At 41.5% G+C, this 23,094-nt stretch overlaps 1 protein-coding gene across 5 annotated transcripts in view; it reads right to left on the reverse strand.

Annotated features, from left to right (window-relative positions):
- The window catches only part of MTHFD1 (methylenetetrahydrofolate dehydrogenase, cyclohydrolase and formyltetrahydrofolate synthetase 1), a 116,553-nt gene that overhangs the window by 8,338 nt on the left and 85,121 nt on the right, over positions 1–23,094 (reverse strand). For all 5 annotated transcript variants that reach the window (XM_077464341.1, XM_077464342.1, XM_077464344.1 and 2 more), the window contains 9 exons: positions 22,109–22,185; positions 21,468–21,608; positions 17,522–17,590; positions 17,320–17,431; positions 17,086–17,225; positions 14,721–14,762; positions 9,368–9,468; positions 4,798–4,975; positions 515–622 (listed from right to left, as the gene is read on the reverse strand). In XM_077464341.1, the coding sequence (XP_077320467.1) occupies positions 515–622; positions 4,798–4,975; positions 9,368–9,468; positions 14,721–14,762; positions 17,086–17,225; positions 17,320–17,431; positions 17,522–17,590; positions 21,468–21,608; positions 22,109–22,185 (968 nt within the window). The remainder of the gene's footprint in view (positions 1–514; positions 623–4,797; positions 4,976–9,367; positions 9,469–14,720; positions 14,763–17,085; positions 17,226–17,319; positions 17,432–17,521; positions 17,591–21,467; positions 21,609–22,108; positions 22,186–23,094) is intronic.

The raw sequence follows: 23,094 nt of genomic DNA on the forward strand, positions 1-23,094 counted from the left end.
ATCCCTTAGCTGCTACCCCTATTGAGATGAAGACAGTGCGATGCTTTGAGTAGTTTAGAAAAACACAACTGGGCAAGACTGACACCACTCAGTCCACAAAAATGTTGTGTGTTATCAGTCCACAACAGGATTCAGGAGAAGAGTGTATTTCTGGAAGGTCAGCAGGTATTTTTCTATACTTGAAGGGGTTTTAAAGGGATAAAAATGGAGAAATGCGTTTGTATTGCTGAGATGTACTGTATGTTTTCTTTTTTTTTTCCTGAAAACCTGTGATTCTATTTGTCAGGTTAAAGGCTCAAAATCATTAAGTTGCCAGTTATAATTTAGAATTCTGGTGACTTAGCTAGGATTTGTAATATATATTCAGTTTTAGGAAAGCAACATGTTCTTAAAAGATAGAAACCTTTAAACTGGTATTCTGATTTCTAAACAACGAAAGAAAGTGCTTCCTAAATCCTAAGAAGTACCCCAGGCAGCACAAGTGTTTCTGGTGGAGAAACTGCGCTCTCCTTACCTGTTTAGTGTATAAATCAGCCTTTTTCTGGGCCTCGGGGAGCAGTTCAATATCATCCGCACCATATATCTTCTGCGCAATTATCCTGATCTTATCAGCAATAGGAAGCTAGGAAGAAAAAACACATTAATGTGACTCAACGCTGTCTGATTCCCATTTTAAAAAGTATTAGAAATTTCTAGTGGGTACATAGTATGTGTTATCGCTGCAGTGTTTTCATTAAAGGATAAGTGTGCTTTTAATGTACTTATCCCTCTTATTCTTTTTAGCAAAACACATAGCTAAACTACCATTTAGGTTTGTGTTCTTTGCTGTGCCTGGCTCTGCACGGCAGCTCCTCAATATCTCTTAGTGTACTTATCCCTTTCATTTCTTTTTTAAATGGCTTTCACATTTTTTGCATACTTGCTTTTCCATATTTTTATGGTTGTATTAAATAATGAGATCTGTGGGTTAATCACTAGAGGGAGCTTGTATTTATCATCATTCATATACCCTTCCTAATTGTTAACCACTGGTACTTTTAGCACCGACAATTTATGCAGCGCTTTACATCAGTCCCTGCTGTTTTTTTTTCTTTCTTTTTTTAAAGTCAGCAGCTACAAATACTGCAGCTGCTGACTTTTAAAATATGGACACTTACCTGTCCAGGGTGTACGCGATGTCAGCACCCAAAGACGATCTGTTCCTCGGCTGTTGATGCTGCCATCCTCAGTGAGGGAATCAGGAAGTGAAGCCTTGCAGCTTGGTTCTCTACTGAGCATGCGCGACTTGCGCTGCGCTATTCCACTGGTCCCTGCTGTTTTCTGGGACCCATATGTCTCTCAGAATACAACGGGGGGTGGGGGAGTGGCATAGATACCCGCGGGTGGCTCGGGTATCTATGCCCAGAAGTGGGAGCAAAATACCTGTATTAGGTATCTGCTCCCCCTTCCCCAATGAAAGGTGCCAAATGTGACACCAGAGGGGAGGAGGAACCGGAAAAGCAGAAGTTCCATCATTGGGTGAAATTCAGCTTTAAGGAACCTAAGGTCCCTAACTCACATTCATACATACACATAACTAGGGCCAATTTATCTACCAGCATGTCTTTGGAGTGTGGGAGTAAAAACTGGAGTACCCACAGGAAACCCACGCAGGCAAGGGAAGAACATGCAAACTCCAGGCAAGTAGCAGCGTGGTTGGGTTTTCGACAACCTTAGTGCTGATAAGCAGAAGTAATCATTTTATGAAAATTGCTACACCCCTATAGTTAAAGTGGCGCTCCACTCAACTGCCACATTTGGCACTTCTTTGGGGGGTGGCATGGAGATCTAAGTCATGTCCGGCCCCTTCTCCTTCTCCCGGTTGTCTTCTGGGAGCGGAACCATTCAGAAAGCGCAGTGCGACTCGTGCATGCTTCACTATCAGTTTCCCTTACATGCAATGCTGGCACCAGCACCCGAAGCTGATGGATGAATTGGCGTGGGATGCCACCATCGCGGGATCTTTGGACAGGTATGTTTTTTAATATTTAAAGATAATAGCTGACTTTAAAAAAAAAAAATTTTTTACCCCAGACTGGAACTCCACTTTAACAAGCGACTGAACCTTACAATGTTAGGAGTGGAGCTGGCGATCAGTCTATAATTTTAATGGTAGGTTTATTTTAACAATGAGAGACAGAACAACAAAAATATCCAGAAAAATGCTTTTCAAAAACGTTATACATTCTTTTGCATTTTAATTAGTGAAATAAATATTTGTTCCCCTATTAATCAGCAAGATTTCTGGCTCCCAGGTGTCTTCTATAACCGTAACAAGCTGAGATTAGGAGTACTCTTAAAGGGAGTTCTCCTAAACTCAGCTTATTACCTGTATAAAAGACACCTGTGCACAGAAGCAATCCAATTTCTTCACCATGGCCAAGACCAAAGATCTGTCCAAGGATGTCGGGGATAAGATTGTAGACCTATACAAGGCTGAAATGGGCTACAAGGACATAGCCAAACAGTTGGTGCGATTATTCGCAAATGGAAGAGGCAACAAAAGGTGTGTCTTATGAAGAAGCACATTAAGGTAACGGTGTGGCCTAGCCAGTCTCCAGACCTTAATCCCATAGAAAACATGTGGAGGGAGCGGAAGGTTCAAGTTATCAGACGTTAGCCTCAAAACCTTAATGACTTGGAGAGGATCTGCAAAGAGGAGTGGGACAAAATCCCTCCTGAAATGTGTGCAAACCTGGTGACTACAGGAAAGGTCTTTCCTCTGTGATTGCCAACAGGGTTTTTGCCACCAAGTACCAAGTCATGTTTTGTGAAGGGGTCAAATACTTATTACTCATTGAAATGCAAAGCAATTTATAACTTTTTTTAAATGCATTTTTCTGGATATTTTTGTTGTTATTCTGTCTCTCACTGTTAACCACTTGACAACTTGGCACTTAAACCCCCTTCCTAACCAGACCAATTTTCTGCTTTCGGTGCTCTCACACTGACAATTACTCAGTCATACAACACTGTACCTATATGAAATTTTTGTCCTTTTTTTCACTCAAATAGAGCTTCCTTTTGGTGGTATTTAATCACCGCTGGGTTTTTTATTTTTTGCGCTATAAATCAAAAAAGACTGAAAATTCTGTAAAAAAATAAAATAAAAAATCTGTTTCTGTTAAAATTTATTGCAGAGTATTGGCAGAGTATTGCAGTGTGGCAGAGTATTGCACAGTGTTGCAGAGTATTGCACAGTGTTGCAGAGTATGGGCACTGAGCAGCGCTGTGGGCACTACACATCCAGCCCACAGCGCTGCTGCCATCTCCCTGCCTATCCCCTCGCACTGTACCGATCGGTACAGAGAGGGCAGGGAGGAACCGGCATCATGACATGATGCCAGTTTGCTTACAAGTGATCGCTCCGTCATATGACGGAGCGATCACATAGTAAACGGCTGCTACCAGCGGCTGTTTACCGTGATGCGCCGGGTCTTCCAGACCCGGTGGTCACGGATGTTTGCTGGGCGCGCGAGAGCAACATTCTGGGAGGACCTCCATGGACACCCACCCAGAAAAACACGACTGCGCTGTAGCCATCTTTTGGCTATGGCATAGTTTGTAAGTGGTTAAAATAAAGCTACCATTAAAATTATAGACTGATCATTTCTTTTTAACTTCAATAGTTTTCCTTGGTATAAAGTTGGGTTCATACAATAAACATCTCAAGTTACAGCATAGTAAATATTTAAGTGTTTGCATAGTGGTTCATTCACTGCTTATATGCAATGACATATAAAGGACAGGAGAACTTTAAACAGAAATTAAACAAATTTATATATATATATATATATATATATATATATATATATATATATATATATATATATATATATATATATATATACCCTATGTGATCTGTAGATTGGTTGCATGCCAGGTCATGGTCAATACCTCTATTATCAGATGTGAACCATGAATTCCAAATGTCCCATTTGGACTTCATTTTTTGATAGTTGCCCTGAGTTGCTGCAAACATCACCTCATAAGTAGAGTGTTTATTAGTCGTCTCTAATACTTCCCTGAGTTTGGGAGGGTTAACTTCCATCCAGTGTCGTAAGATTACCAATCTTGTATTAAGGAGGATATGTGTAATTATGGTTCTTGTTTGAGGTGGTATGTTTTCTATACCTAATGATAGTAGTGCTACAGCTGCGTTGGGAGTGATTCGAGACCCCGTGAATTTGGAGATTAGGTTGAATATTTTGGACCATAATGAATGTAGTGCAGGGCATTCGACTGATCATTTCTTTGTCAGTGGGCAAACATACAAAATCAGCATGGGCGCAAATACTCTTTTCCCTCACTGTAGCAGAAAGTAAGCAATATCGTCTGCCTTTTTTTGGTTTATATCGCAAAAAATAAAAACCTGCAGAGGTGATCAAATACCACCAAAGGAAATCTCTATTTGTGGAAGAAAAAAAAAGGGGGACATCAATTTTATTTGGGTACAGCGTCACATGATCGTGCATTTGTTAGTTAAAGTAAATCTACTGCTCAGCTCAGCATCTATGGTTTCTGTCAAGGTGAACAAATACTTTAACTCTTCCTTTGGGATGAGCTACACCACTTATTTATTCTCTAGATTATAAAATAAATTAACACTCCAAGAAAACACATGCACTTCCCCCATGCTGAAAATAAAGCAGATTAGCCTCACTGAGTCTCAGAAATATAAAATAAACTGGAATGTTTTAGGTGGAATACAATGTGCAGTCACAGCCAGTCAGACAATGGACAGCAGTTGATTCTTACCTCCAAATCATAAAGAACTTTAAACTGGCTGGGTGTCAGGGATGCTGACTGTACAGCCTTAGCCAGCTCTACTGCACCCTTGCCACCTTCTGCCCAGTGGGTGCATTTCACAGCATCGAACGCTCCAGCTTCCTTGGCAAGATGACAGAGCAGTTCAAGCTCAGCTGCTGTGTCTGTTCTGTAGGTAATTAGAAGACAAGGCCATAAATACAAGAAAATTATACACTTCATACTGTTCAAAAAGATTTTCTTAAAAACAAAAAACAAAAAAGCAAAAAAACAAAACACAAAATATAATTTTCTTACACTCCAGGAGTTATTAGAGACAATTTTTTGTGCCCATTACAATCTCAGTGGGAAGGTTTATATGCCCTTCTCCCGCTCCTATTGGCTGTTAGGGCTTATTCACACCAGCAGCTGTGCTGACTGCATGGCCGCTACTGTGTGCGGAGAGGACAGTCCGCTGGAGCGCCAATCCTGATGCATTGCACAGTGTACTTTGTTTTTGTAAGATATTTTTTTATTTAAGAAAATAGAGTACACAATTTATCAAAGGCTCATTGGTGTAAATACATTTTCAACAGTTGCCCATCATCGGTCTTACCTATCAGTGCCGCCTACCAGTGCCCATCAGAGCTGTCTATCAATGCTGATGGAAGAACACCTCCAACAGCGCTATTGTGTTCCGCTGTGATCAGTCAAAGGAAAAACATGATAGGCTGGTTGAACTGAAGTTGATCACTGGATCAAGTTCAGTACAATCAGCCTGTCTATAAACTAATCGGACAGTTCTTGCTAAACTGGCCAAATGTACAATCCATCTATAGCTGACTTAAGGCTTTGGCACCACATCCCAGAATGGAGGTACTCAGTAACAGGGACAACATATCATATACTCGAGTTCATAGCGGTTATGTTATCAGGCAGGCCCCACCATATATGAAGTTACACTATATTACCAAAAGTATTGGGATGCCTGCCTTTACACGAACATGAAATTTAATGGCATCCCAGTATTAGTTCGTAGGGTTCAATATTGAGTTGGCCCACCCTTTGCAGCTATAACAGCTTCAACTCTTCTGGGAAGGCTGTCCACAAGGTTTAGGAGTGTGTCTATGGGAATGTTTGACCGTTCTTCCAGAAGCGCATTTGTGAGGTCAGGCTCTGATGTGGGCGAGAAGGCTCCGCTCTAATTCATCCCAAATGTGTTTTATCGAGTTGAGGTCAGGCCTCTGTACAGGCCAGTCAAGTTCCTCAACCCCAAATTTACTCAATCTACACTATATTGCCAAAAGTATTGGGCCACCCCTCCAAATTATTTGGTGGACATTGGTGTGGGGTTGTTTTTTAGGGGTTGAGCTTGGCCCCTTAGTCCAAAATGTCTTGGTATGCTGACGCCTTAAGAGTCCCCTTCACTGGAACTATTTCATGCTTCCAACTATATGGGAACAGTTTGGGGATGGTTCCTTCCTGTTCCAACATGACCACACACCAGTGCACAAAGCAAGGTCCATAAAGACATGGATGAGTGAGTTTGGGGTGGAGGAACTTGACTGGTCTGCACAAAGTCCTGACCTCAACCTGATTGAACACCTTTGGGATGGATTAGATTGGAGACTGTGAGCCAGGCCTTCTCATCCAATATCAGTGCCTGACCTTACAAATGCGCTTCTGGAAGAATGGTCAAACATCCCCATAGACACACTCCTAAACCTTGTGGACAGTCTTCCCAGAAGAGTTGAAGCTGTTATAGTGGCAAAGTGTGGGGGCAACTCAATATTAAACCCTACGGACTAAGACTGGTATGACATTAAAGTTCATCTGCGATATCTAGGTGGATAGTAGAAAATATTGTGGAGACCATGCTTTTTCTGAGTGAAATATGTGGTATATGTTAGTGGTACTTGACTCCATTGTACTTTTTATATGTGTAAGTTATATACATACTCTGGAACGTACATTGTTTTGTATAATTGTACTTGTTTTTCTTTGATAAAAACATTTTTGAAGCTAAAAAAAATAAAATAAAAATAATAATGCGTGTAAAGGCAGGTGTCCCATTATTTTTGATAATGCAGTAAAACCTTGGTTTGAGAGTAACTTTGTTTGAAAGCGTTTTGGCAAGACAAGCACATTTTTAAAATAAAATTTGACTTGATATAAGTAGTGTCATATCACAACTGAGTATAAAAGAGAAGAGGTGCCTCTAAGCCCTTGTACACACGGTCGGAGAATCTGTCGGAATGAGTCTTATCGGACCGTGTCGTCAGATAATCCGACTGTGTGTGGTATGCATCGGACTGATTCCGTCCGACCCAATTTTCCAACATGTTGGAAATATTTCCCGACCAACTGGGCCGGACGGACCTAATCCGATCATGTGTAGAGCATTTTCATCGGACAAAGTGCCACGCATGCTCAGATCAAATTCTTACATCAAAGCTATTGGCTACTAGCCTGAATGTAGTCCCATCGTAACGAAATTACGTCATCACGTTCTGAAAGATCGGATTTTTCGCCAACTTGGCCCGACCGTGTGTATGCAGCAGTTTCGGACACAATCCGTCGGACTAAATCCGACGGGCAAAAATCCGACGGATTTGGTTGGCAAAATCTCCGACCGTGTGTACGTGGGCTAAGTGTAGCAATATGGTTACATTTAATGAAGGTACAACATTTAGCAACATATTGCTACACTTAGAGGCGCCTCTCTTATCTCTCTTTTATACTCTGTAGCTCCTGCTGGATTTTTTTTCAAATCCCCTTGCGAAGGCTGCCATTTGTGGATGGACATTTTATGATTACACAACCCATCACATTGCTATAACTTTTTTTTTTTTTTTTTTACAAATCTTTTATTTAGACAAAGGGAGAAGTCCACGGACTCTGAACACGGCATACACATTACACGGACATGTACAGAACATACAAAGATCATTACCAATGAAAAGATGTTAAAACTATCAGTTGACCAGCTCTAATGAAAGAAATATGGCTCCGCACAGCAATCCCATGTGACCCATCCCCTTCTATTTACAGATAAAAAAAATTGCTATAACCTTTTTATATGTACTATAAACTGAAGGACTTCTGAATAAATGGTTGTGGAACGATTCATTTGAGTTTTCATTATTTCTTATGGGGAAATTTGTTTTGATATACAAGTGCTTTGGATTACAAGCAGGTTTCTGGAAGGAACTTATGCTCGCAATCCAAGGTTTTACTGTATAGTGTATGTACCTATGTCTGAGCATCCTCGAAAGCAAGCTCTTGTGAGTTCCTGGATGGAGTGTACACACCCTGTTATATTTTTTTTAACTGTAATAAAATGGCACAACCACAGTGGTGTTTGGATAGTAGTTTGCATTGGAACCTGCTATGCTAAAGAAAAACAAACAAAAAAAAAAAACCAGCATGCTGTACTTTTTTTTTTTTTTAAGCACACACCACAATGCAGTGATATATACTAATAAAATAGAAAACAAGGCAAGTTGTGTTTGCGTTGGGGCTGTGCACAAATAGTGTGAACAGGATCCAACTCACTAATATTCTCCACCTCTGGCCCCTCAGTAGACCTAAAGCTAGACTCATTTTAAACCAGCTGATAATATCAAACTACCTGCCTTTCACAGTTAGGCCGCGTACACACGCGGGGACTGTTCGCTCAACTTTGTCCGTCAAACAGTTTCAGCGGACAGTCCGCTCAAAATTAGCATGGACGGACTTGCCCACACACGACGAACGAACAGTCCGCTGAAACCGTGCGCGATGACGTGAACGGCACGTACGACGGGACGAAAAATACGACGTCCTATACACTGCAATACAACTTTCGGCGTGTAAATCCTTTGAGCATGCGCGGAACTTAGTTTGACGAACAAGCCTACACACGAGGGGACTGTCCGCTGAAACAAAGTTTCAGCGGACAGTTTTTCGGAAATTCCGAAAAACTTTGTTCAGCAGACTGTTCGCTGAAACTGTCCGCTGAAAGCCCACACACGGGCGGACTGTCCGCTGAAACACTGTTCAGCGGACAAAGTTGGGCGAACAGTCCCCGCGTGTGTACGCGGCCTTACAGCAACACAAGTTCAAAACTGCAACATGCAACAGGTCTAAAACTATTCACTAGTAAACTTTTGTAATCCTTTCATGACCAGGGGTCAGTAAAATCTAGATGCCCACACCAAAATTAGCAGGGGCAGTATGTGCCAATTATTTCACAAAAACGCTAATTTGTCTATATTTTTACTACATTTTTTTTAAAGGACATATAAGGTGTTTGGTACGCTAGTTTAATAAATGTCCTGCTTCTGTTCTTTATTATTCCATGGAACAGGTAACATTAAAAGTCAGTACTTTCAGATTTTTTTTTTTACTAGCTCCTGCAACATAAAAGTGCATTGAGGATAAAGGGCATATTAAGCTGCATGAATACTAAGATTTTGTGCCACAGTATAGCGTCACTTTAATTCTGGATACCCACTAAGCTAATTTCTCTAAACTATAAACCAACGCTATGCAGCTGGCATTGCATGCACATTGAAAAGAACGAACAGACGATCCTTCTTACTTGAAAACATTGACAGCAACCACCACGGGGACACCAAACATGACGGCGTTCTGGATTTGCTTAGTTAGGTTACTGCATCCCTTCTCCAGCAGCTCCAAATTCTGCAGACAGAAATGTGACACTATTGTATATCACAAGCCTTCTCGGTGGATATTTCATAAAACACACAAAATTTGGCTGTGCAGTACTTTTTACACAAAGCAAGCTTGTCAAAGAGGAATGACCATAAGCACCACGCAGCAGAAAAAACATTAACTGCTTAAAGACGTCTACAGAGCGGGCTTACTTTGCGAGGACGGCATACATGGGCATCTCTCGTGATCGCACCAATCACAGCAGCCCTTTACCATGTAATAAGCGGTCAGCCAATGGCAGCTGATCACAGGGTGCAAACACAAGCCAGTTATCGGCTTTTTTCCCCTCACACTGACAGCGTGAGAAGAGAAGGAGAAAGCCAATAACCGGCCGATTATCAGTGCAGCCCCAACAATGCCCACCAGTGCTGCCAATCAGTGCCCACCAGTGCTGCCAATCAGTGCCCATGATCAGTGTCACCCATCAGTGCTGCCTATCATTGCCACCTCCCAGTGCCCTTCAGTGCCACCTACAGTGAGGCGGAAAAAAAAAAGTATCTGATCCCCTGCTGATTTTGTATGTTTGCTAATTGACGAAGAAATGATCATTCTATCATTTTAATGGTAGGTTTATTTTAACAGTGAGAGACAGAACAACAACAACAACAACAGAACAAAAGGCACAAAGCAGGAGTTTTCAACTAAGTTGTGGACGCTTACGTACGTGTGGGAATAAGATGCCAAGTTTTCCAGGTGCTAGAAATCTTTAACACATTTTGAAAACTATAATTATGATAATTGAAACCCTTTTTATCTAAAATGCAGATTATTCTTCATGTGCATTACGAAAGGACATCGTGGAAGAAATTACCAGCAAAACTTTTTTTTGCACAAACAATATTTAACTAGTTTGTGTCGATAGTGTAGAGCAATGGTCTCCAAACTGTGGCCTTTTGCTTGCCTTTATCTTGCCACTTTTCCTCCCACTGATACAAGACACTATTCCTCTCACCAACAATGAAGCTCCATTCCTTTCTTTGATACTAACAGTGGAGCATAATAACTACCACTAACATTACCATCAGGGCACTATTCTTCCTACTAACAGCAAAGATGGGGTACTATTCCTCCCAATGACACCAACAATAGGGTACCACGCTTTCCACTGGCACCAATGATGGGGTACTGTTCCTCCCTCCCTTACTAATCATGGGGCACTATTCCTCCTACTTGACTACAGGTGCTAGCTAATTTTTTTTTTACTTTCACTGACCACCAAGCCTGAGGTATTATTTATTCCCACTGATGCTGTGGCATTTTATTTTCCCACAGGCCAAAGTCTGGTCCCCCTAAGATCTGAAGGACCGTAAACTGGCCCTTCATTTAGAAAGTCAGGAGACCCCTGGTGTAGGGGATCATTTATCATTATTTTCATCCAAGGTCTGTCTCCAATGATTGCAAAAGCATACTAAAAATGGTTCATATTTATGGATATAGGGAAAAAAGATGATAATATATATTTTGCCTAGTCTACAAAAGATTTGGCTATTCAAGAAGCAAAGAATGGAGCTTGAATCCCCAAGGTTATGCAACCTCCTACTGTGAGCTCGGGCAGCCATGGACACATCCCTGCCAGTCCTCCAGACTGCAGATAGTGCCGTGAAAAAAAAGGTATTGCATGCCAGGAAATGTAGTTTTAGAGCAGAGCTGCTTATCAAATCTTTCCAAAGTGAAAGCGGTGTGAGTGCTCTAGAGCCTCCCGATCACTTTTATGGTGCTGTAAAAGTGCCCCACCCCCCGTCCAGGACCTGTGGTGGTTCCTAGGCCCCTCCTGTTCTTGCTGGGGGCTTTGCAACCGATGTAAAACACCAACATTGAGAAAAGTAAGTGCCAGGGGAACATCCAAATCCCAATCTCCTCTGTGTCTAATGAACCCAGAAGTGACAAGGATTACATGATTGCATGGGGAAGCAGCTAATGTAATGGAGGGCAGGGGGGGGGGGGGTTATTGGGGGTCATGTCACCTGTCCATGCTATCACATGGGGGCTTGTTAGCCCACTGGAGATTGGGTGTAGGTTTGACATGTTTGGTATCTATTTAATTGATGAAACCTGGTCTTATATTTTACCCAAAAAATGGTTATAAAACTATTTTCTTCTGAAGCGACTGCTTTCAGAAAATTTGGTTTGGTGGTTTTCTAGCAAAAAAAAAAAAAAAAAAAGCAGATTTTAACATATCCAAGAAAAATGTAAACATTGCCCTGGTAGAAAAATAGTTAATGTGTATCTGCCTGGAGTTCAGCTTTAAAGTAGAACTATAAGTAAAACGTTTTTTTTGGCTAGAGCAAGGGAGGGTTAGAACTCCTGTCACATTTTGTTTTTCAGCATCTGTGTGTCCGATTGCAGAGATTTCCCCTCACTTTCTGTCCCGTATCCAAACAGGAAGTGAGGGGAAATCCCTGTGACTTAAGAGAATTCCATGGAGACCCCCAGGTCATCAGAACTAGTTGTCCCCATTGGAAGATTTCCCCTTTTCTTGGGTCAACCCAAAATGTGGGATTTTCTTTTACTTTCAATAACGGTAAAAAGGAGAAAAAGAGAGGGTGAATCTGCTTAACAGGGGCACAGACAGCAATAAAAAGGATAGGTGTTCTAATGCCTCTACAATATCCAAAAGTTCAATACAAAAAAAAAAAAAAAAAAAAAAAAAAAAAGAGTTTTGACCTTAGTTATACTTTAAGTATTGCACACATTGGTGTGAATGGTTTTCAAGTAACCTAATTTATATTCAATTTATTGCTGATAAATTTGTTCACCAATCCAAAATGTTTTTTGTATGAAGTTTACCCATCAGAAATATTAAAGGCTGAGAAATGATGTCCTACAAAGCAGTATGTGTACTGGAACAGAATCAAGCCAATGGTGTGAGATGCAATATATAAACGAGTCATAAAAATCAGTTTTCAGCAGGACTCCTGTTTAATCCACTAGGCAAATTGTTTTTAAAATTTTGACTTGGTATACAAGTAGCGTCATGTCACAACTGAGTATAAAAGATTAAAGAGGCGCCTCTAAGTGTAGCAATATGGTTACACTTAATGAAGGTCCAAATTTAGCAACTCACATGGCTGATGATTAAAACAGGCACATCTAAGTATGCAGGCATCCGAGGGGTAAGCTATTTACATGGACCGTCCTCCTCACCCCCATCTACGTCATCCCAGCCACACTGCTCTCCATGAGCGGGTTAAGTCTCGCTTTCAGATTGCTCTACTTCAGGGTAGCCTTCCTGGTTACGTTTGCAGACTTACAGCAGTGAGAGCTGGCGGTGTGGGGGATGGTCTATGTGGACAGCTTTCCCCCCAGATGCCTGCATACTTAAATGTGTCTCTTTTAATCATCAACCATGTGAGTTGCTAAATGTTGTACCTTCATTAAATGTAATCATATTGCTACACTTAGAGCCGGTTCACACTGCGGGCGATGCGAGGCGACACGACTCGCCTCGCCGCGCTCTGGCAAGTCGCCCCCGTTCTGTACAATGGAACCGTTCTGAGAGGAGCGACTCGAGTCGCTCCGACTCAGAAAAAAGGTTCCTGTACTACTTCTGGGCGACCTCGGGGCGACTTGCATTGACTTCTATACAGAAGTCATCTGCAAGTTGCCGCTGAGGTCGCGGCGAGGCAAGTCGGTGTCGCCTCGCATCGCCTGCAGTGTGAACCGGCCCTTAGAGGCGCCTCTCTTCTCTTTATACTCTGTAGCTCCTGCTGGATTTTGCTTCTAATCCCCTTGTGAAGGGTTCCATTTGTGGATGGACATTTTATGGTTACACAACCTGATCACATTGCTTTAATCTTTTTATATGGACTATAAACTGAAGGACTTATGAATAAATGGTTGTGGAACTAATCATTTGAGTTTCCATTATTTCTTATGGGGGACTTTGCTTTGATATACAAGTGCTTTGGATTACAAGCATATTTCTTGAACAAATTATGCTCGCATGCCAAGGTTTTACTGTACCTGTCCTTTATAATAAATGGTTATTTAGTGGTTTTACACTATGTGGCACTCTGCTCCTTTTTAAATGTATGAGTGATGTCTTGTCTGGTGTGCTGATTTCTTGATTGGACCTGATAACAGGCAATGGACAGCTGAATCCTGCTGAGCTGGCTTGTTTATAATGTTTTTTTATGATTCCCTCTTTATAAGAGATCAGTACATCTGGTAGGAGGCTCTTAAAATTACATTAAAGTTTTTTTTTTGTTTTTTTTTTAAACATGTCATATTTGCCTGCTTTTTACAATGGTTTGGCACACAGCGGCATTGATCCTCTTCTTCTCCGGTCACCTGCTGGCGATCCAGGCCCCTCCCTCCTGCCTAGTGCCCACAATAGCAAGCAGCTTGCTATGGGGGCACCCAAGCCACTGTGACAGTAATAGACAGGGATGACAGCATTACTTAAGACAGTAATAGGCAGTGACAGGTACTCTTTATGGAGGGATCAGGGGTCTAAAAGGCCTGGGAACAGCGGCAGGAGGGGGGCTGCTTGGGATAACAGCCGATCGGCTGCCGAGCCGGATCGGCCATTATCGGCCAGATAGCCGACTGCCCGCCCGCTCCAAAAAATGGTATCGGGGTATAGCCTGCAGCTATACTGCATACCTTGGTTGTAACGAGTGGTTATTTCAGTTACAATTGCTTTTCTATCATCTCCAACCAGTCTGCCCATTCTCCTCTGACATCAACAAGGCATTTTCCTCCACACAACTGCCACCCACTGGATATTTTCTCTTTTTTGGACTTATCTCTGTAAAGCCTAGAGATGGCTGTGTGTAAAAAATCCCAGTAGTTTGGCAGTTTTTGAAATACTCAGACCAGCCTGTCTGGCACCAACAACCATGCCACCTTCAAAGTCACTTAAATCCCCTTTCTTCACCCTAATGCAGGAAAATTCCTCTATACCACAAAAAGAAAAAAAGAACACATCTCCCTTTCTTTACAAAAGTGGAGCTAACCTTCAAGAACCTTTATAAAGCACTAGGTTTGTAACACCTAAACCTCGGTAACACATCAAGGCCTATTATGGAATGATTAATGCTTCATTCATCCGCATGAAGTGGATTTCAGGGCTGATTTCAGCTCTTGTTTAGGGCAAACATAACAGAACAGCTGGAAATCTTTTTAGTGCTGCACGCAAGCAAATGACTAAAACCTTTGCTGATTTATTTATAGAGAATGAATGAAGCATCGCAAAACCATGTACTTATATTGCTCACCTCTTCGGTATACTCCTTTGGTAGAGGAACACCAGCCGTGACCTGAATGAAAAACACATTTAAATGTCAGTGTATTCATTTATCTGCCATCTGTTGCCTTCATGTAACAGCAATAAGTATTCTATCCATTTTGGAACCTAGAATTTAGCAGGCTTAAAAAAGAAGAAAAATAATAAAAATAAAAAAAAAACACCTTTTGTATAAAATCTAAGGTGGGCTGAAGACAAGGACGTTAAAGGACATTCCATTTTATATACAAAGCCACCTTCTCTTTGGTACTATTCTAATGCCACGTACAAGCAACCGGTCTTTCTGGCAGACTAGGTCCGACGGAATCAGTCCGTTGGACAATATGATCGTGCGTGGGCTAATCCGATCGTTTTTTGTTAAAAAAAAAAAAAATCAGACGGGCCTAGAAATAGAACATGTTTTAAATCTGTCCGACGGACTCAATTCATATCGGGAAAACCGTTCGTCTGTATGCTGGTCCGACGGACCAAATACGATGCAAGGGAAGCTATTGGCTACTGAACTTCCTTTTTTAGTTCCGTCTTACGTCAACACGTTCAAAACAAAATGGACGTTAGACAAAGTCCGTTCATTCGGAAAGTCCGTCGGAACTCTGCTGAAAGTCCATCGGGAAGACCGTCGGACTTAGTCTGCTGGAAAGTCTGGTTATGCATACGCTGCATAAGTAATAACACGCAGGGATCCCCATCTTCCATATCCCCTTTTTTTAACTATACACTGAATTCTTAAATACCTTGTGGTTGATGGAGAAACTGGAGAGTGCAAAATCTGGTGCAGCTCTGCATAGAAACAAATCAGCTTCCGTGTTTAACTGAACAAGCTTAAAAGTGGTTGTAAACCTCAGACATGAAATACAAACAAAGCCTATCCCTCTATAGTGTGTACTTGTCTCAATTAGGAACACTAATGCCACGTACACACGACCAGACTTTTTGACAGCAAAGGTCCGAAGGAACGAGTCCGTCGGACAATTCGATCGTGTGTGGGCTCCATCGGACTTTTGCTTGCCAAAAATCCGGCGGACTTTAGAAATAGAACATGTTTGAAATTTTCCCACCGGAACTCCGCCGGACTGAGAAATCAATTCGTGTGTATGCTAGTCCGATGGACAAAAACCGATGCTAGAGCAGCTATTGGCTACTGGCTATGAACTTCCTTAATCTAGTCCGGTCGTACGTTATAACCTTCGAATCCGTTGGACTTTGGTGTGATTGTGTGTGGCCAAGTCCATTCATTTAGAAAGTCCGTTGGAACTCCGGCAAAAGTCAGTCGGAAAGACCATCGGACCTAGTCCCTCGAAAAGTCTGGTCGTGTGTACGCGGAATAAGTGTCTTTTCTATCTGCTGCTTCCTTCCTCTGCCATCTGAATAAACCACTTATGACAAATTTTCTTGACACTAATACAAAAAAATAAGGTGACAGGGGAGGGATCTCCAGATGATTGACACCCTCAGCTCTGTTCCTGTGTGAAGAGGGGTGCCTCCTCCCTCCAATCAGCTTTCAGAGCTCTCCTCGCTGAGTTCTGCAGAGTGTAACTTCAGCTTTCTGCGCACTTTTTTCTCACAGCTCAGACAAGTTTATAAATTCTGGACTTTGAACAGATGTAGAGAAGATAAGACTGCAGATAAACAGGTACAGCTTATGTTTTTACTTATGAGGATTTGACTCACCTCTGTATATCACCTGAGGCCAGTCAATTCACTGGGTATATGTAAGGGGTTACAACCACTTTAAGTTGGGAGCCGATTGGCTACCATGCACAGCTACACCGAATTTTGTGCTCTCCAGTTTTAGTAAATCAACCCCTTTATGGACATTTTTCAGTACCAGATTTCATCAGCAGGGGGCCAATGTAGGTGTAATCTAGAATCTATGGGTTATTACATGGACAAGTATAACAATAAAACCCAAAAGCTCAAATGTGATGCAAAGAGATCTAAATGTCTGCCGACCACTGATTGCGCTTTAAACAACTGTGGCTATTCCCATGCACATATGCAATCATCTCCTTTCATTTCAATAGAAAGTTCTTACTCTGGCTGGATAAGTGGAGTGCAAATCTTCCACTTGAATCAATGGAGACTGCAGTATGTATACACAAGAGGACTCAAACATTATGGTGAAGATTTTCAAGCAGAAGCCATGTGGTATTAAAGAGGAGCTCCAGTGCCCACCCCAAAAAAAAAAAATTTAAAGTCATCAGCTACAAATACTATAGCTGCTGACTTTTAATATAATATGCACGCAAGGTAAAGAATCTCAGTGTAAATAATCTATAATGTCCAAGTTCCTAAGAAACATCAGAGGCCCATTCACACGTCAGCTTAACACTCACAGTTGGCCCTCCTCCATGCATTTTTAATGCTCGGACTGTAGCAACCAAAACCACCGCACAGGGGCAAAGGCCAGAATATCTACACTTGATATTGAAAAATTTTTCCATGCCAATGTCTGCTCCAAAGCCAGCTTCTGTCACTGCAAACACACAATTGCAGGTGATTATGAATGTGAAAAAAAACAAAAAAAAAAAAAAAAACGATTTTCTCCTCTACTTGGGAAATCAACCTACCTACAAATCCATCTGGACCAACCAGCTTTAGGGCTATTTTATCAGCCAGTATGGAGGAGTTTCCATGAGCAATATTAGCAAAAGGTCCAGCATGAACAAACACAGGATTTCCCTGAAAAAGAGAACATAACCATGAAAAGGGTTCATTCGAAGATGGAGCAAGCAATTTTCACAGAGCACTTGTAACAATGGCAGGACTTACCTCTAGTGTCTGCATCAAGTTTGGCTTTATGGCATCCTTCATCAGTACAGCCAGAGCACCGCTCACTCCCTGAGAAAAATGAAAAGGCATTTTACTCACTAGCCATATTATAAATTTTTTAAAAGCTTGTTCACCAAAAACGGATGCTGGAAAGCTAATCCACCTGACTTTCAGGGTTTTTTGTATGAGACCTGTTGGCTTGAGTTATCTGTTTAAACACCTGCTATGGCCATTAAATGGGACTCCCACTGTCCCCGTAGGTTTTTTATTTATTTTTTATTTAAGAGAATAATAAAGGGTCTAGATAGAACATACAAAGAAGAGTTGGAATACCAAAAACTTCCAGTGGACAGGAAACTATTTGGACTGTGGCAGGGAGAAATCACTGATGGAGTATTCAAGACATAGAACAAGACAGGGGCTGCCTTAAAGTGGAATTTAAAGCCTGAAAACGGCCCCTATGTTGGCTTGGGAAAAAGATCTAGGCACTCATTTTAGTTATCTAGAATGGAAACAAGGTAAAAGGCATTACTTTTAAAGCATCAAGGTGTGTTTTTGGGACAATGTCTTAGAAATGCTTAACAGAAGCCATCTTGTTTCCCTCAAGCTATCAAAAATTTTCCTTGACTCTACTTTTAAATGTTGAAGAGGCTGTGTAGACATAGGAACTTTATTTCATGTGTTTTGGAATTGTAGAAGCCTTTGCAGCTTTTGGAATGGAATATTTTCCCTGATCTCTAAGGTCACGGGCTTATTCACTCCCCTAACACCAGAGATGGCTCTCCTACATCACAAGTTAAATAAAATTCCTGAACAATTTCATTTTCGAATTGTCCAAATCCTCGCTGCAGCCCGTATGACAATAGAATCACTCTGGAAAACCATTATAGCCCCTAATGTTTCGGAAATTATCAAAAAAGTGCAAAAATCTGCCCAATATGAACAGTTACTAGCACATAGTATGGACTTACTACAAAAAATTTATAATAAATTGGAAATGTTTGTCTCGTATATTCCCGATAAGGGACACATAATTTGAAGGCCCAATCTTGCCTCTTGGAATTCTTTTGTTTTGGTATATTATGGTGTCTATGTTGTTACATGTGTTTCTTTACAACCGTTTTTAGTTCCCTTCTCTTTCTTTACCCCTTAAATTTTATAAAAAGTACAGATTCCTAACTGCGGAAAAGACTTATGGTATATAACTTCTGATTGTATCTTACATGCTTAAATATGCTAAAAGTCACTTGTTGATCTATAGTACCATTGGATATTTTGCATGATGACTTTATCACTGATCCAATGTAATTTGCAATATTGCTCAATAAAAACAAATTGAAAAGGAATTAAAGCCTGATACTAACTAATCTTAAAAATGTTCCTACCTATCCTGTGTAGAAAACCTCTGTGTACTTACCTTTTTTCAGTCCGCTCTGGTCCAGTCATGTGATCCTGCAGCTGCAGATCTCCTGTGCCACTGAGTGGCTGTGCAGGGCAGATAAGGGAGCACGGACAAGGGCTGGGCCATGGGAGTTTATTGGCGAGATCGAGGCTCCCAGAAATTCACTGCCATTGTTGAGTGCTCCCTTACCCAGTTCAGCTCTTTGGACATACTATGTACGTCCAAAGAGTGAAACTTTAAACACAAGCTGATGGCTGCAGTAGCAGCCATCAGGTTGTGTAGGTTTTGTTTAGCCGGTGTTCCATCAGACTTGGTGACCCGTCAGATTAGGTAACAGAAGTGACACCATGTTAGCTGCGCATGCGTTCCAACACTACCAGGTTTGCTAAACTGATAGAATACCTGCAGTCACAAGAAGGCAGCAGCGGACATCTTACTACACCCCGATACGTCTTGACTTTCACAGTAATTTTAGCAATAAAGTGAGCGTATATAAATAAATATAGTGTGTTGACATTTGTGATGCTGTTTGGATGTTACATTTCGAAAGAAGCTGAACACCAGCAAAAGGAAGGTGGCGGAGGCCATGTTGGTACAACCTGCACTGCTCATCACTAAACCTTCAGGCTTTCAAAATTAAACATCCAAACATCATCATAGATGTCAATATAATATATTTATTGATATATATGCTCACTTTATTGCTAAAATTACTGTGATATTCAAGACGTAGATGTACTAAGATGTCCGCTGCCTTTTTCTGACTGTAGGTGTTCTGTCAGGTGAGCAAACCTAGTAGGGGTGGAGCACATGCGCAGTTGACAGAACGTCATTTCCGTTACCTAATCTGATAGGTCGCTGATTCTGAAGGAACACTGGCTTGAACGTGAAAAAGATGCAGCAGCTCTTTAGCTGCTAATCACTTTCACAGAGGCGGCAGTGCGGTGCCTACCCCTTCCTCTCATGTTTACTGGGCTCTCCTGCTCTTACCGGAGCCCTGGAACACAACCGCTGGCTAGGGGGAGGGAGAACACTGTGAGACTGAGTCAAATCCATACCTCGATCTCACATGCAAACAAGTAATGTGATGTCACTTCTGGTTTCAGATGCACCCTTTCCAGGAAATACTTCTAACCAAGCCGATCTGTGCTTGGTTAGATGGCGTGAAGGGCAGGGGAGAACTATTAGACCCCTAATGACTCCATAAACACAGAGGGGTTTATTAACCACTTGGGGACCACTTGCCAGCAATGCCATAACCCTGGTATCCTCTTCAACAGCGGGTAGTCTGCTCTCAGATCACTTCCTTCACCCCGACAGGCTTTGAGCCAAGTGAGGAAAGGATGGCCCCCACTCGGCTCCATAACATTGGATGCCGGAAGCAACGTTAAACTTCCGCCCAGTGGTCCTATAGGGGGAAGTTTTTGATGCCTGCAGCTGCAGGCATCACTTGGTACATGGTACAGCCCCTTCAAGCCAAAGGCCACATATTTGCACTACATCGGCATGAAAGGGTTAACCAAGAAAAACAGTCAATCCAGTTAACCTTCCCGACCAGTCGCCGTACAACTGCGGCAGGTTGGCTCCCTGGACGAAATGAAGTTACCTTGCATTGGTTCGCCTTTTGACGCACTATGCGCATGCCTGGCGGTCGCAATGACCACTGGGCAACCGCGATCGCTCCACGCAGAGACAGAACGGAGATCTGTCAATGTAAGCAGACAGATTTCCATGCTGTCAGGGGTGAGGAGAGCGATCTGTTGTTCATACCAAGTATGAAGAACAAGGATTGCTCTCCTCACTCAGGCAGTCCAATCTCCCACCAGTTAGAATCACTCCCTAGGACACACGATCAACCCCTTGATAGCCCCCTACTGTTAACCCCTTCCCTGCCAGTGACATTTACACAGTAATCAGTGCATTGCTGTATAAATGCCAATGGTCCCAAGAAAGTGCCAAAAGTGTCCGATCTGTCACAATGTCGCAGTCCTGATAAAAATCGCTGATCATTGTCATTACTAGTAAAAAAATAAAAATAATAATAATAATAATAATAATAATAATAATAAATAATAATAATAATGCCATAAATCTGTCCCCTATTTTGTAGGTGCTATAACTTTTGCACAAACCAATCAATATACGCTTATTGCGATTTTTATTACCCTAGAATATGTAGAAGAATACATATCGGCCTAAACTGAAGAAAAAACTAGCTTTTTTTAGAAAAACATTGGGGATATTTATTATAGCAAAAAGTACAAAATGACTGTTTTATTTTCAAAATTGTCGGTCCTTTTTGTTTATAGTGCAAAAAAATAAAAAAAACGCAGAGATGATCAAATACCACCAAAAGAAAGCTCTATTTGTGGGGAAAAAAAAGAATGTCAATTTTGTTTGGGTACAACGTCAAATGACCGTGTAATTGTCAGTTAAAGCGACGCAGTGCCGTATCGCAAAAAATGGCCTGATCATTGAGCAGCCAAATCTTCTGGGGCTGAAGTGGTTAATTAACGAAACAGACAAATAAGTTCTGTGTCTTACCAAGTCCTCTGTGGTAACTGGATTTCCTTGTTTGCTGCTGGCCACCACCATCTTGCCTAGTCGTTCCCTCATGTCACTTAAAGAACTTGTAAGGGCCAAAACAGCCATAATTTCACTGGCTACGGCGATGTCAAACTGGGCCTGCATATAAAAAAGTGATCATAAAATCAGAAAGCTAAAGAAATACAGATATATTTTTTAAAGATCAAATATATTTAAAAGAAAGCAACTGTGATGAAATGTTTCAAAGTGTGAAAGGGGGGTATATTAAAGCCTAGGCTTGTGTAATGCCAACCACAGCATCCTCATGGGCTGTGCTTTATGAATGGCAAAGAATACAAAAGGGGAGGAGACACAACACAAGCGCTTGTATTTTAAGTACCTCTATTCCTGCCCTAATGCAACAGCGCCAGGTGCCTGGGTGGCCAAGCACCAGTGTCACGTGGTAAGGAGGGGAGTGATACACTTGCTACCCCATTTGTCCCCTGCTCCCAATGGCTGGAGAAGCAGGGGAGGATATTAAAGGTATGCGCTACTCTTATTATTTAGGATATGGATACATTTATTGTATAGTTAGAACAAAATATTGATATGTCAAATTATCTACCGTACATAGGTCATACAATATTAAGGTACATTACCGTCCGGGTAAAACCCTTTTCTGTTGGGGATTGACCAATTGTAATCTTTCTTAGGAATCGATCATTTGTGTCCATTACTGTAAAAAATAAAGCCCATTAATATTCTTTGTATACACACACACACACAATATAACGCATCCAATACACATGTGTTGTACATTTTCAACAAAGTGGAACCGTTATCATTAAACAACTCAGTCTTTAGTATTTTAAACCACCTCCTATCAACCAGCAACACTCCCTGTATTCCAGCCATGCTACACCTGTAGCAAGAAATACATTGAAAAGTATAGAAGTTACACATGGATGTTAGATGATCATCTAACTGGCTCTGGCACCTACCATTATAACAGATCATATAGGAACTGCGCTGTTTATGGCAGGAAAATCAGTGTCAGAACATTCAAGTGTTAAATTGTGTAAGAAATCTTTAAAAAGAACATGTCTCTGATAACCAATAAATAGGGACAGTGTCCCTACAGTAGGCACCAGTCCAGTCCAGCTACTTCTATCAATAGATTACTTCCACAGAATACTGGGAACGCAAAACTTGGGGTGCACTATAATGCAAATCATGACCAGAGCTACGGGCTCCTGCCTCACTTGCACCTTCCTACTGACCAGTAAGCCATTGCACCTGAAGGAGAAACTTCCTAGTTTGATTAGCAGGAACCCAAGAGAGTGGCTTCTACCAGAATGATCACTTTAACAGCCATTGCAGTTAACTGTTAAGCTGGTCATTCACACACTGATTTTACACGAGCGTTCTAATAAGTCAGAACATTACATTCACCTGAATCACTGATCAATTCCAATGTAGAAACTAACTACAGAGCTCAGTCTACAACTGACAATAGTGCAGTAATGAGTCTCTGCTGTAGCTTTTCCAGATCACAAAAATATTCATGAGATTGCCACTCATGTGCCAAGCATATAATTTGCCTTTCTTGCAGAATGTGAGTTCAGGATTTGAGTCTTTCTTAACA

This window comes from Lithobates pipiens, unplaced genomic scaffold, assembly GCF_037356315.1.
Source record: "Lithobates pipiens isolate NorthernLeopardFrog02 unplaced genomic scaffold, aLitPip1_a1.2 Scaffold_30, whole genome shotgun sequence".
Taxonomy (NCBI): Eukaryota; Metazoa; Chordata; class Amphibia; order Anura; family Ranidae; genus Lithobates; species Lithobates pipiens.